The sequence below is a fragment of the Tenrec ecaudatus genome, chromosome 16, assembly GCF_050624435.1.
Source record: "Tenrec ecaudatus isolate mTenEca1 chromosome 16, mTenEca1.hap1, whole genome shotgun sequence".
NCBI classification, from domain to species: domain Eukaryota; kingdom Metazoa; phylum Chordata; class Mammalia; order Afrosoricida; family Tenrecidae; genus Tenrec; species Tenrec ecaudatus.
In genome coordinates this window covers 45,803,571-45,831,230 of record NC_134545.1, presented here as the reverse complement: position 1 = coordinate 45,831,230, position 27,660 = coordinate 45,803,571, and the positions used below count along the sequence as shown (strand labels likewise).

Below are 27,660 nucleotides of genomic sequence, written 5' to 3'. Positions count from 1 at the left end.
TATCATATTTAGAAGTTATTAAAAATACAATATCAACAACTAAAAGTCAAAATCACCAAAAGAAAGCCACTTACCTGGAGGGCACTATTGAGGAAGCAGCTATTTTGCCCCGGCTCATTGCTGAGGCCTTTGCTGGGGGCTATGGAGATCGAACTCCGAGGAGCAAACATTCCTTGGACGCTACCCCGACCTCCGGAAAAATAATTTCTCTTCCACGACATTATGGTTCACATTTAGGCCGAAAACACTGAGAAGATTTTGTATCCTTTGGGCAGGAAGTGTTTTTCTGATGAAGTCCTCAAAAAAAAGAGAATACAGAATTTAATGAATTTATGTTGGAAGATTTTGAGTTTACAACCTTCCAAACATCACGTATGCAGCGCAAGAGACTCAGGTATTCTCTTAGATCCAGACGACAGAGCTGCCCTTCGTTTCCTCCACACGACGTCCAAAGGGCAATGGCCCGGGACTATTGCAAAGAGAAGTCTGTAAGTGTTGCTTTCTTCTATTTTTCTTAAACCGCCTCCATAAAATCCCGGTGAAGTGTCTGCAATCCTTAACTCCAGCAGCATCCAAAATCGGAGTAAGAGGTGTTCTGTAGGCTGGTTTTTAATGCTTCTTCAGACGGAAGATTTTTCCAACTAGGAGGAGAAGCAGACAGATAAGCAGAAATCCAACATAACCATTCTAGTGTCTTATCACATTTTCTCTCAAGTAAAAAGGCTAACCAAAGATCTGAGCAAGTGACAAAGATTCCACAGGCCAAGAAGTTTGCTGTGTTTTTTTGTTAATTATAAGGGGGGTTGTTATTGTTGTTGCTGATGGTTTTTTTAATGTGCTCAAAACTTCTATCATCCCATCCAGAGTTTCAGAAGTTCGCTTCTCTTTTCTTCTGTGACTGGAACAGCCAGCTGTGCCAGAGAGTTTTAATAGGAGAGAAGGAAAAAAAATCAAAAGCTGACGTCAGTTAATGACTCTACTGGCTTTGTGCTGTTATGCCAAAATCAACGTTGCCTCACCTCTCACTATAAACTTAACCTTGGCAAACAATGCCATAGGAGGAAAAAAAAAAACCAGCAACAACAATAATAGAGAAACACTCAAACGCAGGAGGTTTAAAAAACAACCACCACCACAAAAATACTATACATCCACAAAAACCCTCTCCACAAATTCCTAGAAGGAAATAAAAAAATCAAATATAACCTTTCCAGAATAAGGCTTAAAAGAAAGGAAGAAAATAAATCACCAAGTAAGCAAGCCCACACCAAATTGGGAGTGGAAACAAATGTCTTCTGGGAGTTGTGAGTAAAATCTCTTTAGAGAAGGTTTTACATGTGTATGGCTGTGAAAGCCTGTTTTTAAGACAGGAGGGCCAAGGGGTGGTCTGTGGCAGAGAAACCTCTACTGCGGATAACCCACGTGTCCTTGGCAGCCGTGGAGGAGGACCAATCTCTCCTGGGCTTGTCTGTTCGGTTTTTGCCAGAGAACCAAATGGATGTTTAAGTTACCTTGGATTATGTTTAGGGGTTCACAATCAAAGGTCATCCACTTAATAACTTTACTTTTCAATTAGTTAAAATGCTGAAGAACAACAGGAAGTAGTACCAAAACAAGCACCTTTGAGATGGAAATGCTCTAGTCCTCAGTTTTAAGCTTTCTTATAAAGCTGCAAAATGTTCACATCAGAAAAAAATTTTAAATACAAGTATCAAAATTCACTTCATATAGTTCCCTAAAGCTAAAAGCAAAAAATACTGTAACATCGTAATTACTCTCTGGGAGATAGCCTGGCATTCTCGCTCGTGTGTCCAGTGGAAATTTGAAGCACAGGCATATTAAATGGTTTCACAAGACTGTTCTTTCCCTTCTCTAAATTCCCCAACTATTTATAATCTGCACGTCACAACTAAAGTATTTGATTAAATGCTATACTGTCACATTATATATGTTTTTATCATGTACTATTTTTTAAAATATAGGGTCCATCATCTATTCCAAATATGACTATCTAATATGAAATACTAACTTGTGTCAGATTTGTTCTAAACATTGTACGTACATTCCTTATTTAATCTTCCTAAGAGCTAAAAGATTAGGTACTATCAGCTCCATTTTATAGAATTGTAAAGTGAAGCCTTAAAGATGTTAACTTAAAGCTGATGAGTGGCAGAGCAGTAATTGTTCAACTATTATAATGTAACTTAATTATGTATTGTGTATGATACTATTCCAAAAACTCCTATCACGGTGCCAGTCATGAAAGAGGCCTGCAACTACAATTAGCATGGCACCAAGAAGGAATCCAGGTTTCTCACACAGACCACAAGACCCTCCAGTCTTGGCACACACCTTGAAACACTTGAGGAAGCTAAGAAACTTCCAACAAGCCACACAGCATCCCTTCAGCTCCTCTGTGGCCCAGGAATGACAAGTACCCTGCCTCCACTTAGCTACCAGTCAGAAGCACTCGGCAGCTAGGTGGAGTTTCCAGTATCCACATTAGGAGCTGCCCTTAGGACACATGCCGTTGTGTACAGGGAGCAAAAGCCGGAAAGACAGCAGCACACAAAGGCTTCTCAAGGTTTGAATGGCAGCTTTATGTCTGGGAAGGCAGGGAACACTCATACTTGTTCAAGGTGTGTCAGAAACTAGAGGTAAGTGCCACCAAAAAGACAAGAGAGGCAACAACAAATGGTCCAGGAAAATACTGATGACAAATTGGAAACATCACACTTAAATAATCCTCCCCAATGCCTTCTACTGAACATATGCGGGAAATTAAATTCTATGTCCCTTGACTATAACAACCTGATATTTAAAAAAGCAAAGAGAATTTCTTAGACAATACTTAAGTATTTGGGGCAAAGAAGTGAAATGTCTGAAATGTATTCTGAAATAACTCAGAAGAAAAATTTATACACACACACATATAGAAAGAGAGAACAGCATACCAAATGTAGCAAAACATTAACAATAGATTTTTTTCTGATAGGTATATGAGAATTCTTTGTATAATTTTTTTTAATTAGCTGAAAGGAATTAACTTGAAAAAAAGTTGACAAGTATATTACACTTACGTAGCACGATATGTCGTGTTGGAGGCCCAGCAGACCTGTGGGGTAAGGGGCGGGCTGCTCACTGCAAGGGCAACAGTTCAAACCCCGCGGCTGCTCTAGGGAGAAGGAAAGGAGTGCTCCATTCGGGATCTACAGCCATGGGACTCTACGTGGGCCTCTTTAAATCAGAATTGACTCAATGGCAGCAGGCTTGGGATATGCACTATTAGTGATTCAACTTAGAATCACGACCAAATTATTACATTGGCAGAAAATAAATGCCATGCCAGATGATGCTGGCAATCCCAAACTTTTAAAAATAAAAGAAGCATAGCTATGCATACAAACTAAGACTTGAACACTACTTCAAGGAAAAGGAGATCTGGAAATGCACTACAATAGGCAAAAATCAAGCAACTAAATGTTATAATTAAGTATTTTGTGTCAAGGTGTAAGAAGCAAGCCACATAGAGTAACTATGATGCATGGTTGAGCTCTGCTTCCGTGGCAGGTCTGGGGAAGGGGCAGGAGATACCATGTCTGGCTGCAACGGTGGCAAAAGGTGCCTGAAACAGTCCAACAAGCAGACTAAGGAAAGAGAAGACGAGCAGAGGACACTCAAGGAGCTAAAAATGAAGGACTCCTGGCCACGGGAAGAATTAAGAAGTCTAGCATAAAACAAGCTACTCTTTATAACCGAGGCAATGGCAACCCTTCATTCACTCCTGTTTAAATAAATGAATTCTCTGCTATAACATCTGTTAGCACCTGTAGTTAGAATAAAGCGATGTTGTTTGTAGAAGGCTAGAGAGGACAGGGGGAGTCCAAAACCAATCGCAGAGCAGTCAGATTATGCTACTGGCTGATCCCATCTGGCCACAGTCAAGGGTCTCAAACAACTTTACTATCAGATAGAAATCATTGTAATCGTGATTATACTGGATTGAACTTGATACTTGGTCAGCTGACTTCCCTCTTGACCCACTCTGAAGTTGTTCTAGGTGCAAGTTATTTCTTGATTGTTCCATGACAAAAAAATTTCTTCCCTGGCCTTTTAAATACCGATGGTGGTCTTTCTTACTCATCATTTGTATTTTATTGTTGTATTATTATTTTATCCTTACCACTTCATTTTGTTTCTGAGTTTTATTATTTCTGTCAGGTTTTCCAGCTTATGAAGGACAGAAGGAGTAGATGCACAGACATAAGAACTGGTGCAAGGGTTTGTTTATAAGGGAGATAGGGATGAGGGTGGGAGATGGAGAGAGTTATGGGGTTCTAGGAGCAAACAATGTAGAAGGGGCAGGGAGCACTAGAACTGATGGTGATTACACAACTCATTTTAAAAGCGATTTAACTGTGGAAAAAAAATTCTAAAATGGCTTGGAGTAATGATTGTACAATTCTTCTTGATATGCTTGAACTATTGAATTGTATAATCTATGGATTATGTGCCAATAAAACTATGAAAAGCTCTCTCTCCCTCCACGTGGACCAGCAAGTGGGGCAGAGATGCCGTCCATAGTTTGTTATTCTCCACAGTCAAGTGCTTTGCATAGTCAATAAAACGCAAGTAAACAGAGAGAAGTGCCTGCAGCCTGAGCAGATTGTTGTCTGTGTGCCCAGTGGTGCTGCCTCCCCGAGACTCTTTGAATGCCTTCAGCTCAAAGCAAGGTTCAACCTGACTTAACCTCTCCTGAGATGGCCAAGCAGCCAGACTATGACCTGGAGAAAATTGAGAAAAAAGAAGAACCCACCGCAGCCATGCATCCCAATGACCTCTCAGTCATGCAAGCTTTCAGGAAGACCTTGGTCCTGGTCATCCATCACCACTACCCTCCACCCCCACCCCCCATTTTTGTATGCTGACCCTAGTAACTACTAATAAACTTTGTATCTGTAAGCAAACAAACAAACTATGAAAAATAATAAAGTTATAAAAAAGAATGAAGTGATGTTTTGGAGTCTAGTGTACACTTAAGAATAAACTTTTGTAAGTAAACACACACACACATGCACATAGTGGCACTGTTTGTAAAAGTATTGGACTGATAACCAATACAAGATCGATGAAGTGGGAGAAAACTGAGATTCTCTGCTCCTGTAAATATTTACAGCCTTGGGAACCTTAGGTTGGGTCTCTTTGAGTCTAAACTCCACAGCGATAGGTCTGGCATTTTGTTTATATACATACACAGACTGTGCCATCTTTTTAGTTTTCCTCCCTCAGCCATTCCTCTTCTAGTTGTACAGTCTGAGTAAACCCAGTTCAGGAGCCTGTCAGCATCTGATCTTTGTTCTTTTTGATGCCATGAATTCTGTACCACCTGGAAATGACGCAATTTATTTTTTTGGTGGGGGGGAAGAATGATGATGACAATGACATAGGTTAATTATCCAAATCCACATAAGCTACCTAATTATTATAAGCTTCATTTTGTGGGTCTGAAAATGATGCCACAATACCTATTTCCTACTTCAGATTTTTAATCAAAATACTTTTACGGTCAATGGAATACAGAATAGCAAGGTTTTCAAAAGAAAAACAAATAATGATTTCAATGAATGAGTTAATTGGTAAGCCTATAATTAGAAAGGTAACTTCTGTTTTTAGGGCCTCAGATGACTAGTAAATTGTCAACTACCAGGAATGTCATCTAATTGCATAAAAACAATAAGATATATCACATAAGATAAATTAAACTCCCCTCTCCTCAGAAGAATTTATTTCAAAGGACGGCATGGCATTGAATCTGCAGCTCCGGGAGAGGAACATATCTGATTAGAGCACGGGGAACAGATGAAGGGGGAGGAGGAGAGAGTGGAGCACATCCTGGCCCACCAGGCCGTGAGGACCATGTTCCCAATTAGAGCAGTCAGTCCACAGAGAGGACCACATGGCCGGCCCAACTATGAGACATGACGCCCCTCAATGACTCATAGCCCTACAGGGGACAACACCAGAGACACAGTGTGGGAATTGCACCTGATTGGATCCGGCCACACCGAGGCAAAACACTAAGGGGATGCAACGGGAATCGAGTGGCAAGGTCCCCAGGTAATGCTGAAGGTGGACTTTGGGGCCAGAGCATGGCGCTCCAACAGACTGGACTGGAAAACACTCCTAAAGGCCAACAAACAATCCTTGAACTAACTACAAGCTTTTCTTTCTTGTTGGTTGTATTTTGTTTTGTTGTCATTGGTTTGTTGTTGTATTGTTGTATATTGTTGCTTGGTTTTGCTCTGTCTTGTTTTTGTACATGTTATTATCTCCACAGGCCTGTCTAAATAAGATAGGCTGGATGAACATTCTGGAGGAAAAAACAATGGGACCAACAGTTCCGGGGAGACATAGGAGAGGGGGAGATGGGGGAAAAGGCAGTGGTGTTAACAAACCCAGGGACAAGGGAACAACAAGTGATGCAAATCAGTGGTGAGGAGGATGTAGGAGGCCTGGTAGGACGTGATCAAGGGTAATGTAACTGAGAGGAATTGCTGAAACCCTGGTGGGAACTGAGCATGATGGTGGGACAGGAGGAATGTCAAGGGAAATAGAGGAAAGAGCTGGGAGGCAAAGGGCATTTATAGAGGTCTAGATAAAGACATGTACATACGCAAATATATTTATATATGAGGATAGGGAAATAGATCTATGTGTATATATTTATAGATTTAGTATTTAGCAGAAGGACATTGGGCCTCCACTCAAGTACTCCCTCAATGCAAGAATACTTTCTTCTATTAAATTGGCATTCTGTGATGCTCACCTTCTGGACACAACCGCTGAAGACAAAGCGGGTGAATAAGCAAATGTGGTGAAGAAAGCTGATGGTGCCCGGCTATCAAAAGATAGAGCATTTGGGGTCTTAAAGGCTTAAAGGTAAACAAGCAGCCATCTAGCTAAGCAGCAACATAGCCCACATGGAAGAAGCACACCATCCTGTGTGATCACGAGATGCAGAAGGGATCAGTTATCAGGCATAAAAGAACAAAAAATCATAACATTGTGTGCTCACCTCCATGATGTGATCGCTGAAGACAAATGGGCACATGAGCAAATGTGGCGAAGAAAGCTGATGGCACCCAGCTATCAAAAGATATAGCGTCTGGGGTCTGAAAGGCTTGAAAGGGTAAACAAGTGGCCATCTAGCTGAGAAGCAACAAAGCCCACATGGAAGAAGCGCACCAGCCTGTGCGATCATGAGATATAGAAAGGATCAGGTATCAGGCATCATCAGAACAAAAAATCTTACCATAGTGAATAAGGGGGTGGGGGGAGTGCGGAGTGGAGACCCAAAGCCCATTTGTAGGTCACTGGACATCCCCTTACAGAACAGTCCAAGGGGGGTAGAAGATGAGCCAGTCAGGGTGTGATGTAGCAATGAAGAAACACACAACTTTCCTCTAGTTCCTAAATGCTTCCTCCTTCCCACCCCACCCCTAATATCATGATCCCAATTCTACCTTGCAAGTCTGGCTAGACCAGGGGATGTACACTGGTACAGATAGGAACTTGAAACATAGGGTAGCCAGTGTGGATGATCCCTTCAGGACCAGTGGTGTGAATGGCGATACTGGGAGGGTAGAAGGAGGCTGGGTTGGAAAGGGGGAAGCAATTACAAGAATCTACATGTGACCTCCTCCCTGGGGGACGGACAACAGAAAAGTGGGTGAAGGGAGACGTCAGACAGTGTAAGATATGACAAAATAATAATTTATAAATTATCAAGGGTTCATGATGGAGGGGGGAGCATGGAGGGAGGGGTAAAATGAGGACCTGATGCCAGGGGCTTAAGTGAGAGCAAATGTCTTGAGAATGATGAGGTCAATGAATGTACAGATGTGCTTTACACAATTGATGTATGTATGGATTGTGATAAAAGTTGTATATGCCCCTAGTAAAATGATTTTTTAAAAAGGAAAAGAAAAAAAAGATAAATCAAACTAATAAAATTTAGCTAAGTATAAGGGAAAACATTTTCATTTATAATTTTTCTCTTTTTTAAAAAATACAATTCTTTTTCAAATACAAAGTTTAATTTACTCTCTGTGATCGTTCTTCGTAGATACCAGCAAATGACTGAGGGGGAACGTGCAAATAAACTGTAGAGGCCTCTAACTCACAGATTCATCACTTTTGCCAATGCACTGAGTGTGAAGTGAGGCATCTAGAAGCAAGAACAGGGTACAGTTGAGAGCAGAGTTCATCTGAGACCTCTCAGCAGAGTAGAGGCAGCAGCACACATAGCAGCATGGAGTGCCCTTTGGATACCGATCAGCACTAAAGGAGCTTTGTATCCAAGCAGGGCAGAAATCAAAGGACTACGTGGCTAAGAGGCCAAGGACTAGTATGGCTGAGAAGTGGCACTATGGACAAAAGAACTGTATCCCTAAAGTTTTTTTTTTAGCTTTATTAGTAATTAGAATGTAGACTATACAAAGTGTGAGTCTAGAATACCTAGAATTTGTCAAAAAATTACTTTAAGCCATTTTGAATCTGATAATCAGCTGGCCTACTACATCAGAAATGAAAAATTAAAGAGGAATTTTATAACACAATCATCATTATCAAAAAGAAAATTTCAAGATCTTTTCTGAAGCAAACCACCCACCATCAGTAACCCATCATAGGATAATATCCATATGTCTACAAAAAAAACCCATTGAATAAGATTGAATAAGGAAGCTCGAATAAAAATCGATGCATTTGAACTATAGTATTAGTGAAAAATATTGAAAGTACCATGGACTGCCAAAAGAACAAGCAAATCTGTCTTGTAAAAAGTACATACAGAAGGATTCTTAGGGGAAAAAAAGAAGGATCCTTAGAAGCAAGAATGGAGAGACTTCATCTTGCATACTTTGGACATGTTGTCAGGAGAGATCAGTCCCTGGAGGACATGGGGCTTGGTAAAGCAGAGGGGCAGAGATAAAAGGACAGACTGACACAGTGGCTACATTAATAGGCTCAAATATAAGAACAATTATGAGGATGACACAGTGTTCCATTCTGTTGTACACAGGGGTTGCTTTTTGTCAAAACCAACTTGACAACACCTAACAACAACATGTGTAATGAAAAAGCCTAAAGCAGGTCTACTCTGGAACACACAGGGTCATCATGAGTAAGACGCTATTTGTTATTATTACCTCCCAAACATTTCATCTTCACTAGCTCTCTTAGCTTTAAAGATAACCACACACAGGTCTTCTGTATTTTTAGAAACAATAGCAATAGCAAAAATACCTTAAACATATTGCCTCCTGTGCTTATATTGTTCTAAATGCCTTCAATCTTTCATTATTAAATGTCTCTACAATTAATAATTTACAGCTGCTGCTTCACTGACGGTCTTTTTAGACATGGTACTCTCACAATTTTACTTCATAGTCACAGACCTTTTTCTACAGACCTCATTCTTCCTAAACTTTACGTAACACATAACACAGATACCCGCCCTTCCAGGCTCTTTTGGATCTACATGACTGGATTCAGTGGATGAATTGAGAAAAGCGTAAATCAAATGAAGGACAAATGAATAACTGTTTCTCCTATCGCTGTGATAGAGCATGTCTCTTTTGCGGCTTTCTTCAAAGCAGGCAACCCCTAAAGTACAAACCAGACTTTTTTCTACCCAAATATGAAACCATCTCCCTCCTCCTAAAATCAGTTCTTCACATTCTCTCTCTCTCTCTCTCTCTCTCTCTCTCTCTCTGTGTGTGTGTGTGTGTGTGTGTGTGTGTGGTGTTTTGGTTAGGGCATCTCCAATTATGTAATAAATGATACTATTTACAGACAGAAGATCAGAGTTGAATTTCTCTTTTCATTCACTCTATGCTCATTGCTGGTGCCTTAGTTCAAACCCTCACCCTCTCTCATCTGGACCACTGTAGTGCATTGCTGGCTACCTGCCAGGCCTCCAAGCCAACATGTTACAATGACAGAGCTGATCCTTTAAAATACAACTCAGACCATGTCATACTCCTTGTCAAAAATCTTCAATGACTCTCAGAGGGGGTATTCTTTTGATAGAGAATAAAGACATTTTTCTCATTCATTAAAACCAAAAACCAAACTCACTGCCATCGAGTTTCTGCCAACTCATAGCAACCCTTTAGGACAAGGTCGGATTGCTTCTGTGAGTTTCTGAGATGGTGACCCTCTACAGGAATAACAAGCCTTATCTTCCTCCTGTGGAGTAGCTGGTGATCCTATGGTTAACAGCCCAACGTATGACAACCATACCACAGGGAGGAAAATTAATTAATTAATTTTTCTCAATATTATGCTTCTCTCTCATAATTTTTCTTGCTCGCTTGCTCCTCTGATATGGGGCTAAAAACATAAATTATTTTAAAAAAAACAAATCGGGGGGGGGGAAGGTAAACCGAGCTGATTCCAGGAACCCAAGTGGAAGGTGAATTATGAGAATGATGAGTGCAACGAATGTATAAGGGTGCTTTGCTCAATTGATATATGTATGTACAGATTGTGATAAGAGCTTTATGAGCCCCAATAAAAAAATTTTTTTAACCAAATAAATAATTTTAAATTTAGTCATTGGCTTCTTTTTTTTTTTTTTTTTTTTTTTGCCTTGACTTGTACTTTAATTGTGGGATTTACGGCTTGCCCTGAGTCCAGAGACCCCCTGCAGTTGTGGCCCTCCACATCATGATTCATGGGGCAAAGACACACACATTCACCACCCACTCCCCTCCTCCACATGCCCCAAGTGCCCCCATGGGCCCAGGGTCCTATGGGCATCAGAGTCTGCAGGGAGGGGCTCCCTTTCCAACATCCTAGTGTCCAGGGCGCCCCCGGCCCTTCTTGGACTTCTTGGCCCCTGAGGGTGGCCGGATGGGGAGTGGGGCTGTGTTTGACGGGAGTGGCAATGGGGGCGGAGGCAAGAGGGGCGGAAGAGGTGGCTCCCTTGGCTCTGGAGGGCCCGGTGCTGGGCCGGAGCCCCTCAAAGGGGGAGAACTTCAGGGAGCTGATAGGGGTCCGGGGACTGCTGTTGAGGCACCTCGGGGAGCGCAGCTTGGGTTGGAAGGAGAAGGCCTCTTTGGTGCTGTCAAGGACGGAGGGTGCTACATACGTGAAGCCCAAGAAGGCCTGGTTAGCCCTCTCGCTGAGCGCCGAGTCTTCGGGCTGTCCACCGGTGTCTGCCGTGTGAAACGGCTATCAAATAGGCTCACACCCTCCTCCGACTGCAGGCAGGGCCTGAAGGGTGGGTCTACGCGCCAGGCCAGGAGCTCATCCCAGCAGATGTGCCGGAAGAAAGGGTGTCTCTGCACATCAGCAGAGTCCCCTGGGCCACCCCCGATCCGTTGGCTGGGATTCCGCTTCAGAAACTTTTTGACGAGGTCCCGGGCATCAGGGGTAAGGTAGGCAGGCAGCACCAGCTCGCCCTTGGTGATCTTGTCTATGGTCTTCTTGTAGTTCTGCGCGGTGAAAGGTGGCGATCCAGTGAGCATGTCGTACATCAGAGCCCCCAGGCTCCACCAGTCCACAGCCCGGTTGTGGCCACTGCGCACCAGAATCTCGGGGGCCCTGTACTCGATGGTGCCACAGAAGGTGTGGGTGATGGCATCCTCGTGAATTGACTCCTTGCAGAGCCCGAGGTCAGTCAGCTTGATGTGCTCCTGGTTGTTGAGCATGATGTTCTCAGGCTTGAGGTCCCGGTAGATGATGCCCTGCGAGTGCAGGTGGCCAAGGGCCAGCGTGAGCTCAGCCAGGTAGAAGCAGGCCATGTCCTCCAGGAAGATGCCCTCTCACTCCAGATGGGTGAAGAGCTCACCGCCACTGAGGCACTCAAGGATGAGGTAGAGCTTGCTGCCCGTCTGGAAGGCATAGGCCAGTTCCACAATGAAGGGGTGCTTCACAGACTCCAGAATGTTCCCTCTGCCCGAGTGTGCGCTGTGTCCTTGGCATTGCGCACGATTTTGGCCTCCCTCAGGACTTTCATGGCATATATTTTTCCCGTGTTGCTGCCTTGCACCTTTCGCACCTGGAACACCTTGCCATAGCCGCCCTTGCCCAGGACACGCAATAGCTCAAAGCAATGGGGCCCGATGCGCTCGGGACCCAGGTTGACGCTGGTCTCCGTCAGCTCCATCTCCTCATAGTGCCCCACAGGCCGCGGGGCGGAGCTCTGGCTCACCCTCGCCCTCGCTGCCCTCCTCGGTCTCCAGATCCAGGTCGAACATGGCTGCCATGGCCTGGCGGCCCTCTAGTCATTGGCTTCTTTTGCCAGATTTTTTTCCTTATAAACTCAAATTCATTATTATAGCTTTTACATTGCATATTTATGATATTTACCTATTTTCTAATAAGATTAATTCCTAGTTTCTGAGATAGAATTAAATATAACTAGTATCTACAGAAAATTTAAGAGTCACTGGGCATTACCACCATATCTAGCCTCATCTCCTAAGAGCCACTGGCGGGGGAGGGTGTTTCAACCTGCTGATCTTGCAGTAAACCACCAAGTACCTAACCTACTAACTCATCCTTCAAAAGCTTTCCCAAATCTTCTCCCTCTCTCATCTTTCCATTCTCCTAATTTGTTGCATCCTCCTCAGGACTCCACTGCATGGGGCACAGGAGGGAGATTCAATCACATTATTAGCTTTCTCCATCAAGGCCTGTTGGGGTGAGTGTTTGACTGCTAACCATAAGATCCACAGTTCAATCCCACCAACCACTACACAGGAGAAAGATGAGGCTGTCTGCTCCCGTAAAGATTTACAAAGCAGTGGAGTTATCATGTTACAGTTATTTGTGTACAAGTACTACATTGTATGATATATTCCATAGGAGTACCTATTTAGGCAGTAAACTATTAAGTTTAATTGAAAGAAAACTTTTGTTTGAAGAGATAACTTTTCAAGAACCAATTCTAACATCCAGTTAAGCTCAGACTCACAGCGACACTACAGGTTAGAGTAAAACTGCCCCTGTGAGTTTCTGAGATTAACTCTTTATGGGAGTAGTAAGCCTGGTCTTCCCCTGTGGAGGTGACTGATGGTTTCAAACAGCTGACTTTTTGCATAGCAGCCCAACTCATGACCACTACACCATGAGGGCGCCTATGCCTTAAATATCTCTATCTAGTTTGAGATACTACTAACAAGTCTTTCCAACGGAGATTAAACCAACAGAAACAATATTTGCTTTTGATTTAAACTTGGGACTAAAAGAGATAAGCATCTACAATCATAAAAAAACGCTACTTGTTGATTTATGGGCTGGTTATCTCAAACTCCCCAGTGAATACAGTGACTCAGCTCAAACAATTTCCTGAGGATTGGACTTTGGCAGCTTTAAGTTATTACGTCATGTACAACAGGATAGAATTGTATATTGATGAAAGACAAAGTCTTATTTTCCCTACTTAAGGATTTAAAAAAATTGTCACAACAAATGTCAGAAACCATTTGGACAAGAAAATATGTTTCACGATGTTATGATGGGCAAATTACAAGAACTAAGAAATGGCACCTGCAGCCAACTTAACAACAGCCAGTTAACTTCGAGCCAATGTCCACTCCTAATGATGCCACATGTGTCAGAGAGACACTGCTGAATTTTCAGAAGTAGATCAGCAATCCTTTTACCCAATGTGTCTCTGCATAGGCTCAAATCACCAACAATTTGGTGAGCAGCCAAGTGTGTTAACTATTTGAACAACCTAAGTACTCCTTCTGATTACTTAAGCTGTCCTTACACCGATCCAGAGCTATATAGATGATTGACTGACTTTTGCAGTATGGTAGTAGAAAGAACATATGGGTTCAGAGAGTAGCCCTGGGTAGGGTAAACCACACTGTAAAACTTTAGGGGACACCAGGCTCGCAGTGGAATAAAAAAGTGTTAATTTCAGAGAAATAATGTGAGTTATACAATTCAGGGATCCCTACTTGTGAAGTAGATGAGTCTGGATTCTACTATCTGTCAGCACTGCCACCCAGGACAATTTATTGCGTCTCCCTATGTCTTGGGTACCTCAATAGTAAAATGGAAATAATGCAAGGATAAGCAAAATAGCATTACTACTAATGTTCCAGTTTATGCATGCATTCCTTATTCAGAACAAAGCATGTTTGTGGTAGTTATATAATTGCCAATTTGAGAGGATTACGAGTGAAGGGGTGAAGTCTAGCCTGTTAATTGGATCATAGCCAATGAGGCGTCTGTGTGGGCATGGCCTTCTGAGAATTTTGGGAAATCTGGTATTTCCTCCTTGGAGGTGGGAGACTCTCTGCTCACTCCCTAGGAGACATAGCATCTGATAGACAATGGACCCACCCTGATGCAGAGACCCCTGCCAGGGCTGAAATGTTTCCAATGACACTGGATCCAAGGACTTTCTACCCACTGGCCTGTGATCTTCTACATTTGGCATCATTGCATGTGTTTCGTGAGTCTGAAGAGGACTTTAAAGATTGATATCAGACATATGGGCTAATATCAGACTTATGGACTTGATCTGGACTGGGCTGGGATGTTTGCCCCATGTTCAATTGCTGTTATGTATAAATCTCTTTCTTATACACATATGTGTGTCCATGGATTTGTTTCTCTAGTCTCCCCAAACTAACACAATGTCTAAACATGCCTCTCCAGTCAGTGGACAGTTGCAGGCAGATTTTTTCAGTAACACACTTGTCTTAGTCTCATTATAGTGCTTTCAAAACAGAAGTTCAGTTAAAACAATGGTTAAATTCGAGGAAGAGAGGTCAAGTCAGAAGGTTATGGGGACTACTTTTCAGAATTTACAAGGAGTTATCTTGATAGATTTTTCCAAAGAATAAAAGACGTTATTCTTCTATTAAAATTGATATATTCTTGGAGGGGGGTGGGGAATTAAAAAAATTGATATATTCTTTTAATAAAAGTTTTAGGAAAATTGAAATTTGCATTGGTAAGAAAAAGCCCAGGAAGGTTACGCTGAGAAATTTTTTCCATCATGACAATGCATTCTTTGAGGATAAGAAGGACTGTCCTATGACAATTTCACTTGGAAATCATATCCCATTCCCCACATCCCTGATCTTGCCCCAGCAGATCAAAGAATCCTTCAAAGGAACACAATTTTAGTTTTGACGTGGTGTAAATCAAAGAAGCAGAACCATTTGGGGAAAGATTAGAGAGATGGACATGTTAGGTAGCCAGACAGGGACAGGGGGTTGTCCCTCCCATGCCTGCCCAGGCCCCCTACAGGAGGTTGGGAAGAAAATCAGGCGACCATTAGCCACTCATAAAGACTTTAACTGGGCCTGCTCAAAGTCAGGCATTACACCTGGGTAGCCCAAACTAGGCCAGGCTCATGACCCCATCCAAATGAGCTTAATTCAGCCATGGGGGTTGACCAATACTTTCCACCCGCCTACCCAGCAGGAGGTTTAAATTACCCTGGCAGGGAAAAGGCAGCCTCTTCCTTCAACAGCTTCTGTTCTCAGGCCCATGTCGCTTGCTCTCTGGCATCAGGTCACCACATGTGGGCATGGAGTCCCAGGAGGATGCCCGTGTTCGGTTGTGGGCCCCAGCGTGGCTTCCGCGTAGTTTAGCACACTTCCCTGAAATAGTGTGTACCCTTTGGGACTGAAAAACCTGAAATGTCTCCCATCCTTTATAAAAGGACCCACTTGGATGACAAGCCGGGCTTCAGTGTGAATTCTTTCTCATGCAAAGCCAAGAACCCAGGTGTTATCCACTTGAGAGACCTATCAGAAATGCCACCTTCAGAAGCAGCTAGACATAGATAGAGAATAAGTCAAGAAACAATAGCTTCACAATTTGATACAATACAAGTTCCTATAACTTTGTAGCAGTACTGTGTGACCTCATAACAACTGTGATAGGGGGTTTGTGCAAACATGGCTAGCACAGGGACATATGAGAGGATGTTAGCCTGTCAATCAGGTCGTACAGCTTGACTAGAGGGCAACCAAGACATATGGCCCTCCGAGGCTGGCCTCTTCCTCTTTCTCCCTGGAGACAGGCACACACACTCTCTCTGCTTTCACCTCCCTGTGGCCAGCCCGGTGGTGCCACGCTGAGATCTGCGAGAACCCTGGAGATGCTCTGGATCCACAAGACTTTATAATCACTAGCCTGTGATCTTCCCGCATTTTGCATCGTTGCACATGTTGTGTGAGTCTAAAGAGAGATTTATTGACTAGTAATCGACTTATGAACTTGATCTGGACTGAGATGTTTGCTTAATATATAATTACTTCTTAGCATAAAGTTCTCTCTTACACATATATGAGTGCCACTGAATGTTTTTCTAGTCTACCCGGTTTAACACAACATCTCACAAACGTAGCAACACCCTCAATGCTGACTCATAGCGACACCCTATGGGTTTCCCAGACAGTTTATTGGGTACAAAGCCCAGTCTTTTTTCCTCAAAGCTGCTGGCAGTTTTGAACTGCTGACCATGCTAGGGTGTGCATAAAAATTAAATCAAATAATGCATAAGCCTATAATCAAACCAGTGCCTCGTATGTGGTATGTGTTCAATAGTTATTTAGTGATAATGATGAAGAAGATGAACTTTCATTTTAGTCCTAGTTCCATCACTTTTAGGCTATAATTTGGGAAAATTACTTAGTATTGTGAAGTTTTTCATTTACTCATCTACAAAACAAACTGAAATTGTGAAAATTCAATAGAATAATGTATCCAAATTTCCAAGTCGGTACAAGGAACCAGGGCAGTATTTACTAAATTGTTTCTCTTTACCCCACATGCCAACAAAGACCAAGAAAATAATAACTGAAAATCTACCTGTCATACATAAAAAATTAAATAAGAATTAAAAACCTTCTTAATAAAATTCTTTAAAACGCACACACAAAAATATTTATTGTGTGCATTCTGTTCCCAAGAAGAACTACTACTATCCTCTTTCGCACCCTTGTCCTTCTCAGTCCTACATAATACAACAATCCTTCCTGCACAGCAAAAGTTTGAAGAAGCCATAATCCTCGTAACTTATAGAAAGAGAGTTATGATAATCATACTCTATCAAAAAGGAATAGTCATTTATATTAATTAATGTCCTAACAGACTATATTTTAAAATATGCTTCCCCACCTCCACCCCCCAATTGAGACTAATCTCTCCCGCTAAGGAACGTCTTTAGAACAACAATAGCAATATCCCATTGCTGTCAAACCAACCCCAACTCATAGTCCAAAATAGAACTGCCCCATAGTACTTCTAAGGAGGAATCTTTGTAGAAGCCATAAAGAGATCTTTCTCTTAGGGAGTGAGAGTTAGTTTAAACATTGCACCCTCAAAAAAAAAAAACAAAAAACATTGCACCCTCTAGGGCTCCTAGGAACTTCATTAATTAGTACTCAGTACACCGGTACTTCATTATAATACAAAGTAGAAAGTTACATTGTCTTATACTCAAAAGAAGCCTCACCCTAGTTAAAGAAAACAAAGAATAGTTTGTGAAATCAAACTCCACGTTTCAGATTAGAGATAACCCAGTTTTAGGATCTACAGTCAGCTCTCCTATCACCTTCTCTTATCACCTGACTCAATCATATCAATTCTATAACGTTGTTTTAAAAAGGTCTCTGGAAGAAAGATAGTCTACTTGGGGGCCAGTAGAGCAAATACCACCTCCTTTCTTTACTATCTTTACAAAGTCACCAAACCAGTAACCAAACACAGTACAAAACAAAAACTCACGGCCATCCACCTCCTGTCTCATAAAGACTCTAAAGGACAGGGTAGAACTGCCCCTATGAGTTTCCAAGACTAACTCTTTATGGGAGTAGAAAGTCCTGTCTTCCTTACTCAGAGTGGCTGGTTTCAAATTGTTGACCTTGAGGATCTCAGCCCAGCATGTAACCATCATGCAGTGGTTAAAGGAAAGAGTATCAATAGTAATTCATTAGACATGGAAAGTAAAGCAATAACTATGAGTTCCAAACTCAAAACTATACTCATTGCCATCAAGTCAATCCCAAATCATATGGCCGAATCGGACAGAGTAGAACTGCCCCTTTGGATTTCCAAGACTGTACATCTTTATGGGAGGAGATAAGCCCATGGTTCTCTGCAAGCTGGCTAGTGGCTTCAAACTGCTGACCTTGTGGTTAGCAGCTCAGTGCTAGACACTATGCCATCAGGGTTCCTTAGAGTTGCTCTATAATCCATTCAATAACTCAGAGCCAGATATTTCCCCCTAATTGAAAACAAATTACTAGGGGTTTTTTAGTTTATATACTTGATTGCAACAATATCTTTAGGAATCATTAAACTCAAATTGTTTTAGCACGAACTGAATAATGAAAGCCTGACGGCTCTATCAACAAAGGAAAACGGGGATGCAGGGAGGAGGGGAGAGCCACTGACAGCACTGGCTTGACTCATTTCTGTCACAACACTGGTACTGAGTGGTACAGGCAACTCCAGTGTGAGAGCAAGCACATGACGGGAAGGTAACAGGGGAAAAAGGGCATCTATAAAGAATTCCTCTTTTGTGGGGGTGGGAGTGGAGGGATGGGCAGGGATCTGCTGAAATTTATTCAAACGGTCTTGGCAATACTCAGGAGTAAATATACTTCCAGGGCTTGGGTCAGTTCACATCTTAGCTTTACTACTCACAGTTAAGTGACCTTCAGCCAGTTACTTACTTCCTCTGGCTCTTTCAATTACAATAATGGTAACTATCATCTAGTGAACACCAGCAAATGTGGTAAGCACTGGACACACATTATATCCTTGGATTTTCACAATTAACCTGTCAAATCGAGATTCTTTTCCTACAAAGGAAAAACAAAAACAACCCTCAAGTTCTTTCTACTTACGCATAACTGCTTCTAGTGGGATATCTGTCTAGCAAGTTATAATGGAAATAAGAAGTGAATACAAGCACTGACCAAAGCACCCAGCACCTGTCACATAGTAGGAGCTCAGGAAGTCATTACATAAGTGCAACTGTCAGTTGAATAAGTGATTCAATTGAACAGCAATAAAATTCCCAAAACAAGTTTCTCCTAACATTACTACCATTTAAAAAAAAAACACCAAAACTTTTCAATAATAATACTGCTTGGGATACTTACAACTACACGAAAAACTGGTGTTATATATCCAGTATCCAAACACACACACACCAAACATTCTATCTAAGATGAGAATCAAAGAAATACAAAGCAAATTATGAAAGTAATATTTGCCTCAATTTGAACATCAAATATATTTTTTTCAAAAGGATTATGGCCCTCACACCTCTAACAGGTGCTAATGAACAAGTCTATCTAACTTCACAAAAAGCAAATTCCCAGAAGCATTTGTCATCCTGGAGTATTCAGCAAACAATTTCCCCAAACTCACATTTTGTCAAATTCTAGTGAATTTTGCCAACATTATTCTGCTAATAGGAAAAAAGAATACAATCATTATGGGGGTAAATGTTATTTTTCAATTTAGTCATAAAATACGTTCTTTTCTTTGTTATTGTTTTTGCTAGTATATTAATACTAAAATTAAGGATTTTTTTAAAATCACAAGTAATCATTTATTTAAAGGACATTTAAAACAGTAAATCACAATCCTGACTTTTATTTCTAAAGCCGAAACAAACAAACAAAGAACTCTAAGAGAATGGCTTTTCAAGTCTGTGGTGAAAATCAAATTTCCAAATCTTAATGATTGAAAGAGAAAACATGAGTGGAAACAACAGGCAGTCAGCAGCCTCCTGAAAGTGAAGAGAATCTTACAACCTCAATTTCAAAGTATAAACCTCCAAAGTGAACAGAAATACTTCACAAAGGCAACATCCTTCCACCACCCACTTTTAACACAAGTATAATACTTACGGGAGAATACACTCAACCTCCCCCAAAAGACCTCAAGCAATCACAAGGGCATGGCGCAGCAAGTGATAGAGAAATGGGGAGGGACAAGGGACGAGCTAGAGCGGTGGGGAGGGAAGGGTACAGAGGGAGGAGACAGGCAGCTCGCAACAATGGGAAACTGTGAATCTAAACCACAAAGGCTTCCCGCCGAACAGGATATATCAGGGAGCAGGGCAATTCTTTTTACTACCTGCCAGGAATTCTGTACTGACAATTCATAATAAAGCTACAAAGATGGAGCCTCCAATTAAATGAAAACAATGTACACTTACAAAACTAGCCAAAAGTAACTTGAAGGGATACATCACAGACTTCACTGGAGGCTTAAGAAAAACAATTATAAGGTTGTTTCCTCCAGAGGCATTCCTGATCACAGAGGTCAGCAGTGTAACAATAAGTTTTGCAGGGTGGCAGCTCCTTCCCAAAGAAGGGCCAGCCCTCTAAAAGGCACTTTTACAAGGCTTTAGAGATAACCAAAACAATGACATTGCTTGAAAATTTAATTCAGAATTCCAGCCTGGAAACGAGACTAAATCAATTAATTTTAATAGGCAAGCCCCTTCAACGGTCTTAAACTACAGTCACACTATTAAAGGAGATAATTCTGCACACTGAATTGCAGGAACCTAGACAGTCAATTTTAAAATACTTGGGATCACGAAGGTTCTCAACCTCAAGGGCAGCGAGAAAGGGTTCTACCACCCTCTCAGGGAAAAGTCACACGGTCTCACAAAGGAAAAAGCAGCAAGGTCAGCCCACCTCCAAACAAGAGGTCACTCGGCCAAGACCGCTGCATTTGTAGGCAGTGCACAAAGTCCCCAGAAGTCCAACACATGCCCTTTTATGTGTTGCTCCCAATTTCAAAACAATGAGTTATTTTATAAGCATACTGATTTAAAAAAACAAAATTCAACAGCAGACTCCTAGCCAAACAGGTTGAGAGACTATGCATGAATTTACCAAATAAATAAATAAATGTAAGTTCCAGAGAAGAGACTCAATTCAGTCAAGAGGCCAGGTAGGTTGCAAACAGCAAAGTTTATTTCTCACCTGGGTGCAGACAGGCTATGATAGAAGAGCATATCAGCTCAGGCTGACGCTATAGCATGCATCAGCCTGGAGCTCATATATACTGTACAGAAATGAGGAATTGGCTTGGCCCCTCTAGAGTAAAACATACAGGTTAAGGTCTTCTGGATCAATTGGTGTCATGAGAACTCCAGGTAGTCATTTTTAGTCAGCAGTCATGGTTCACTGATTCCTTCTTGGTCATCACTGTCCTTGGTTCTCTGGTTTCTGACAAAGGCATGTTCTTTGCTGTTTGTGCAGAACTTTTTTTTAATCATTTTATTAGGGGCTCATACAACTTTTATCACAATCCATCCAGACATCAATTGTGTCAAGCACATTTGTACATTCATTGCCCTCATCATTCTCAAAACATTTGCTCTTCACTTAAGCCCCTGGCATCAGCTCCTCATTTTCCCCCTCCCTTCCCGCTCCCCCTCCCTCATGAACCCTTGATAATTTATAAATGATTATTTTGTCATATCTTGCCCTGTCCAGTGTCTCCCTTCACCCACTTTTCTGTTGTCTGTTCCCCAGGGAGGAGATTAGTAGATCTTTGTAATCAGTTCCTCCTTTCCGCCCCACCCTTTGTGCAGAACATTTCACAGGGTCAACCCGGGGGCAGAACTTTATAGGGTGGGCTCAGGGTAAACATGGAGGAACTCTGGTTCTTAGCAGATTCTATTAAGTCTTACACTAATTAAGATATATTGGTAAAGTTAAACAGCTATCGCCAGTGGTCAAAACTAAGTAAGCTCTTACACTTTAACAGTATGCAAAACTAAAAAGAGATATTAGGGAAATGCCAAAATCAGAGAAAGGAAAAAAGAAAGATATCATTGTTTCTTTTTTCTTTGCTCTTCATTAACATTCTGACTATGATTTTCAAGTCTTTGGGTAGAGATGGAATAGTAGTGCCATGTCAAAGTGCTAAACACAGAATTTGTGCTGATCAAAGCTAAATGCCAAAAAAGAGCATACCATTTTCAAGGCTACATTCTCCAAGTCACCAACAAGAAGGGAACATATCTACTGTGGAATGAGTGAAATAAAACTAGCATGCTGAAGCAGTCCCAGGACTTCATTCCTAGTTACAACGCAACTTCTCATACCTCAAGGGAGATGACCCATGGAGAAAGCTCTCGCTAACAGATTGTAAAATTCTTCTGAAGTCCCTCAGAAACCACTGCTTGTAAAACTTCCTAATGGAAATAGGGAAAGAACTAGGGGGCAAAGGATATTTACAGAGGTATAAACATAGGAAGGTATACATGTAAATATATTTATATATAACAATAGGGATATAGGCCTATGTACATATATTTATATGTTAGGTATCATGGTAGCAGATGAACATTAGGCCTCTACTCAAGTCCTCCCTCAATGCAAAATCACTTTGTTCTATTAACCTGGCATTCTATGATGCTCCCCTTCCAGACACAATCTCAGAAGACAAAATGGGTGCATAAGCAATGGTGAAGAAAGCTGATGGCGCCCAACCAATAAAAGACATAATGTCTGGGGTCTTAAAGGCTTGAAATTAAACAAGCGGCCATCTAGCTGGAAAGCAACAAAACCCACATGGAACAAGCACACCAGCTTGTGTGATCATGAAGTGTCAACGATGAGATCAGGTATTAGGCATCAGAAGATCCCAAACAAACAATTATATCATATCATTGCAAACGAGGAAGGTCGGAGTGGAGACCCAAAGCCCATCACAGAAGGGTCACAAGAAAGGGACAAGCCAGCCAGGGTGCAGTATAGCACCTATGAAACAAACGTCCCTCTAGTTCTTTATGCTTCCTCCCCAACACCATCATGACCCCAGTTCTACCTTAGAAATCCAGCTAGCCTGGAGCATGTACACTGGTACACATAAGAGTTCTTGAAACACGGAATCCAGGACAGATAATACCATGAAGGTAGGGGGAAGGTGGAGGGAGAAGTGAGAGAAATGATCGATGTATAACCACACACACCCCTCCAGGGGGATGAACAACAGAAATGTGGGTAAAGGAAGACAGGGGATGATATAAGATATGAAAATAATAATTTATAATTTATCAAGGGGTCATGAGGGTGGGAGGGTGGGAGAAGGAAGGGAAAAAAGAAGAGCCAATACCAAGGGCTCAAGTAGAAAGAAAATGTTTTGAAAATGAGGATGGCAACATATGTACAAATGTGCTTGATACAATTGATGTATGAATTGTTATAAGAGCTGTAAGAGCCCCCAATACAATAATTTATTATAAACAAAGTAAAAAAAAACTTCCTTATGGTACATACCACCTTGTATAAATCATCTTATTCCTTAACTTTACGGCTGCACAAGAGAATCCTGCATCAACCACAGACCCCTCTCTATTCAAAATAAATTGAGAAATTATAGTTTGCATCCCAGGAGTCTTTGTTCATATGAACTACTAGGTCAAGCAGTATGACATGCTATGTATGGTTTTACATGTCACATATAGGTATCTAGGGATTCTAAATCTGGATGACAGGTCACAACAGTAAAACTGTGCTTCAATAAAACTAAGTCAAAGAGGGACACAAAACTCGATTATATTATAAGAAAAAGTCTTTCAATATTAATGAAAAATATTAAATAACATCTGACAAAAAGCATTAAAACTGTTATTTATGATTAAATTAAAAAATTAATAAAACTCATATTTTCTAAGAACTTTGCAGAGAATATGTTATAATTATGCCTACCTTTGACTACAAAAGACAAAGGTCTCTGAAAAAAATAGAAATATTATTAGCAGATAAAAAACAATCTCCAAGACTTGAGTAAAAGTAACCCCAAGCCGTCCTGGAGGAGAGGGAGGATAACAGGCAGAACACAGGCAGAAAGGGCTGACTTGATCAGATCCCACATGCAGCCTTTCCATATTGGTTGCCACTAGCAAGCAGGGTAGGGAGTCAGCAGACTGTTCCACCAAATGAAAGCTCATTTTGATTCTCTAAATAGTCATAAATTAACAACAGAGAAGATTTCACTGAGAAAACCAAGATGCCTTCCTTTGGAGTAATCCCAAACAAACCCATTTTGTTTGGGGTTTTTGTTTTGTTTTTCTGAAATGCTAATGACAATGCTGATTTTGGCAGCAAAGGAGGAGCTGAGAGGCTCCAGAATAGAAGCCAACTGGGAAAATAAAAGTCTCTTGAGGCCACAGAGGATTGGAGTGGAGCTGGTTAGGGAAGAGGCTACATAAGTGAAAGCACTTGAAACAGTCCCATTTGAACCCTGGGTTGTAGGCACACAGGTTTTTGGTTGTTCTTGTTCGTTATTGTTTTGTTTCTTTCTTTCTTTCTTTTTAAACCTTAATTTAGCTGCAAAATTGGAGTTTGGAGCTCTTTTGTTGGACTATTAATCAAAAGGGCCTCCATTCAAATCCACCAGCTACTGGGTGAGAGAAGTATGTTCCCATAAAGATTCACAGCCTCAGAAATGCTATGAATCAGAATCAATTTGATGGCTGTAGATTTGGCTTTCTGTTGTTGCTAAACTATTGTTACAGAAAACGCAACTAAGTGATGGACCCTTATTTGTTACCTTATTTGTTATCAGTTACCTTGAGGAAAGATTCTAGTCTCTAAACTGAAAGGAAGACTGCAAAGAAATTGATAGAAAACAGTAAATTCTATAGAACTAGTTTTACCTTTTCTTTTCATTCTGAGAGGTCTGCACAGTATGAATTAACAGATACTGAAGTAGCTGGTTGCTTCACTTAAGTGTACTGTGACTGAGAAGATACATATTTCAGTAAAGAGCATGTATATATAAATATATATATATATTGTAAGGACACAGTTTGGAGAAACTTTGGCCATTAACCACAGCTTTAATTAGCAAAACCACCCAAGAAACTTTTTGTATATTTCTCACACAGACAGACTCTCTAAGAAAACAGGCAAGACAGGCAGGGGCCACTTATTTGAACTACTAATAGTATGGCATAAAAATTATTTAAATTCATTCATTCAATTACATCTAAAATGGATTGAAATAGTATTATGCCACTGTGAACTTGAGCCAACATCTCTCTGAAATCAGAGGTCTACAAAGTCAACTAAATTGAAAGCTCCTAGGCAGCAAGAAGAATGTGAAGGATCTCTGAAATGGATCACAGAATCACATACATGCTAGTCTCACAGAAAATTGTAAAATCTCAAAAACAAAGTCTTAAAAAGGTAACTCTCACCCTCATTTAAACCTTAAACCTGCACATTTAAGTCATAATCAAGGGAGAAACATGCCTAAGAAAAAAAGAAAGAAGTAATAGTGGTAGAGGTGGTTGAGGGAGAGAAGCCAAACCACCTGTTAGAATCCCACTACAGATTATGTGGGAAGCAGCTTCTTCTTGCTTTAATGTTCTCTAAAACAGATACGCAAGACAGACTATCCAGGTGATTGCACCAGAACACAGAGTTTGAACCTGCTACTTCTTTTATGGAGAGAGAAAACCAATGAGGCCCAGTTATAATGGCTTCTACACATGACACTCTGCCTCCAAATTTTCCAGACCATTTGTGGCCCAAATCTTTGTCATTTTTCACCTGATCTCTTTTCTAACCTTACTCTTATAACTTTTACCCTAAACCTAAGACATTGGTAGTTTGGTGGTAGAATTCACCTCTTTCACACAAGAGATCTGGTTCAATTTCTAGTCAATACATCTCATGAACATCTTTATGTCAGGAGATTCTTATATGTTACTATTATGCTAAATAAACACGTTTCATCCAAGCTTCCAGGCTAAGACATAATTAAAATAGAAAAGAAGAAGAAAGAGCAGGCAGTCTACTTCTGAAAGTCAGCTAATGAAAGCTCGATGGATCATGATGGTCTGACCACAGCCAATCGTGGGGATGGAACCAGATCGGGTAGTGTTTGGTTCTGTGTACGTGAGGTCAGCATGAGTCGGAAGGCTACAAACTGCAAAGAACCCCTTTGAACACTGACACTCTGCGTGCACTTCTAGAGCTCTTGTCCTGGGACTCTTCCTCCAAGGGATAAAGATATTGGGGCAGGCACGTAGGAGAAGGAGGACGGGACGAGCGTGATGATGCCAGAAGTCCAGGAGAGCCACCAACTAAAATCAGAAACAAGGTAAAGAGCAGTTCGCTCCCTGTTTTGCTAACATTGCCTTTTGTCATCAGAATGATTATGTGTATGCTCACATGAAAGATCCTAAAGGCAAAAACTTCCTTTTAAAAGGTTTCACAAGAACTAAACTGAGTTTACAAGTTGTGGTAAGTCATTACCGGAACAATTTACATTTGGAGCAATGCTGTTTCCTGAATCGTTTTCAATCTTTTCCTAACAGTAATGAAAACTTCTAGGATGCCTACCACACGTCAGCAAACATCATCTGGGGAAAAGTTACTTATACTGTATGTTATATTCTCCTAATGTCCCATGAGACCTTAAGAATTACACATTATTATTCACCAATAAAAAGGAATACAACATTGAAACATGCTACAACATAAAGCTTGGAAACATTGCGCTAAATAAAAGAAGCCATTCACAAAAGACAACATATTATATGATTCCATTTATAAAATATGTTCAGAATAGGCAAATCTATGGATATAAAAATTTAACTAATGGTTGCCTAGAACTGGGAAGAAGAATCCTAATGGTGTACGGGGTTACCTGTCGGACTGCGAACCATAAGTTCAGCTTTCAAACCACCAACCACTTCAAGGGAGAAAGATGAGTATACTCCTTTCCAGAAACCCACAGACGGTCTTAAGAGAGTCACTACGAGCCAGGATCAACTCAGTGGCAGTGAGTTTGAGTTTTGAGAGCTGGGAGGAGAGGGAAGAAATGGAGAATGACTGCTGATATATGCAGGGTTTCTTTGGGGAGTGATAAAAATATTCTAAACTTTGTTGTGGTGATCATTGTGCAATTCTGTGAATGTACTAAAAGCTACTGAACGGTGTACTTCAAATGAGTACAGTGTAAAAATATGTGAATTGTATATTGGTAGATCTACTATTAAAAAGTCACATTTTCCTGTTTTACAAAACAAGGACATTCCCCAGGGGGACGACAACAGAAAAATGGGTGAAGGGAGACATCAGTCAATGTAAGAGGGAGGGAGGGTGGGAAAGGGAGGGGGGAAATCAGGAGCCAATAGCAAGGGTTCGAGTGGAAAGAAAGTGTTTTAGAAATGATAATGGCAACATATGCACAAATGTGGATGCATGGGTTGTGACAAGAGTTGTACAAGCCCCCAATAAAATAATTAAAAAACAAAACAAGGACATTCTTTGTTTGATATCAGTGTTTTAAATTAGGTCCCATAAATAAATAACAACAGCTGCCACCTGGTGAAACCGGATGGCTTCAAATAAATACTTGGCAAACTAATTCTGTATGTATGAGATTCTGAATAGTTGCTTTTAAGGAATATCTAATAAAATCAGGCTGTCAGAATAGTCTTACTCTTCTGAAACTACCACTGAAATTAGGACAGAGTACAATCATCATTGTTCTAGTCAAGAAGCCCCCAACAATAGTATTGATTACACATATGTCCATGATAGAAGAAACAGATACTCCACTTACACAGGACAGATGAACAAGTCAGGCTGAAGTGATACTTGCTGGGCATATCCT

The 27,660-nt window shown here is 41.1% G+C and overlaps 1 protein-coding gene and 1 pseudogene across 3 annotated transcripts in view; both read right to left on the bottom strand.

Annotated features, from left to right (window-relative positions):
* The window catches only part of USP54 (ubiquitin specific peptidase 54), a 162,367-nt gene that overhangs the window by 81,979 nt on the left and 52,728 nt on the right, over positions 1-27,660 (bottom strand). For all 3 annotated transcript variants that reach the window (XM_075534034.1, XM_075534036.1, XM_075534035.1), the window contains exon 2: positions 75-641. In XM_075534034.1, the coding sequence (XP_075390149.1) occupies positions 75-221 (147 nt within the window). In that variant the 5' untranslated portion in view covers positions 222-641. The remainder of the gene's footprint in view (positions 1-74; positions 642-27,660) is intronic.
* LOC142428975 (ribosomal protein S6 kinase beta-2 pseudogene) lies at positions 10,843-12,275 on the bottom strand (annotated as a pseudogene).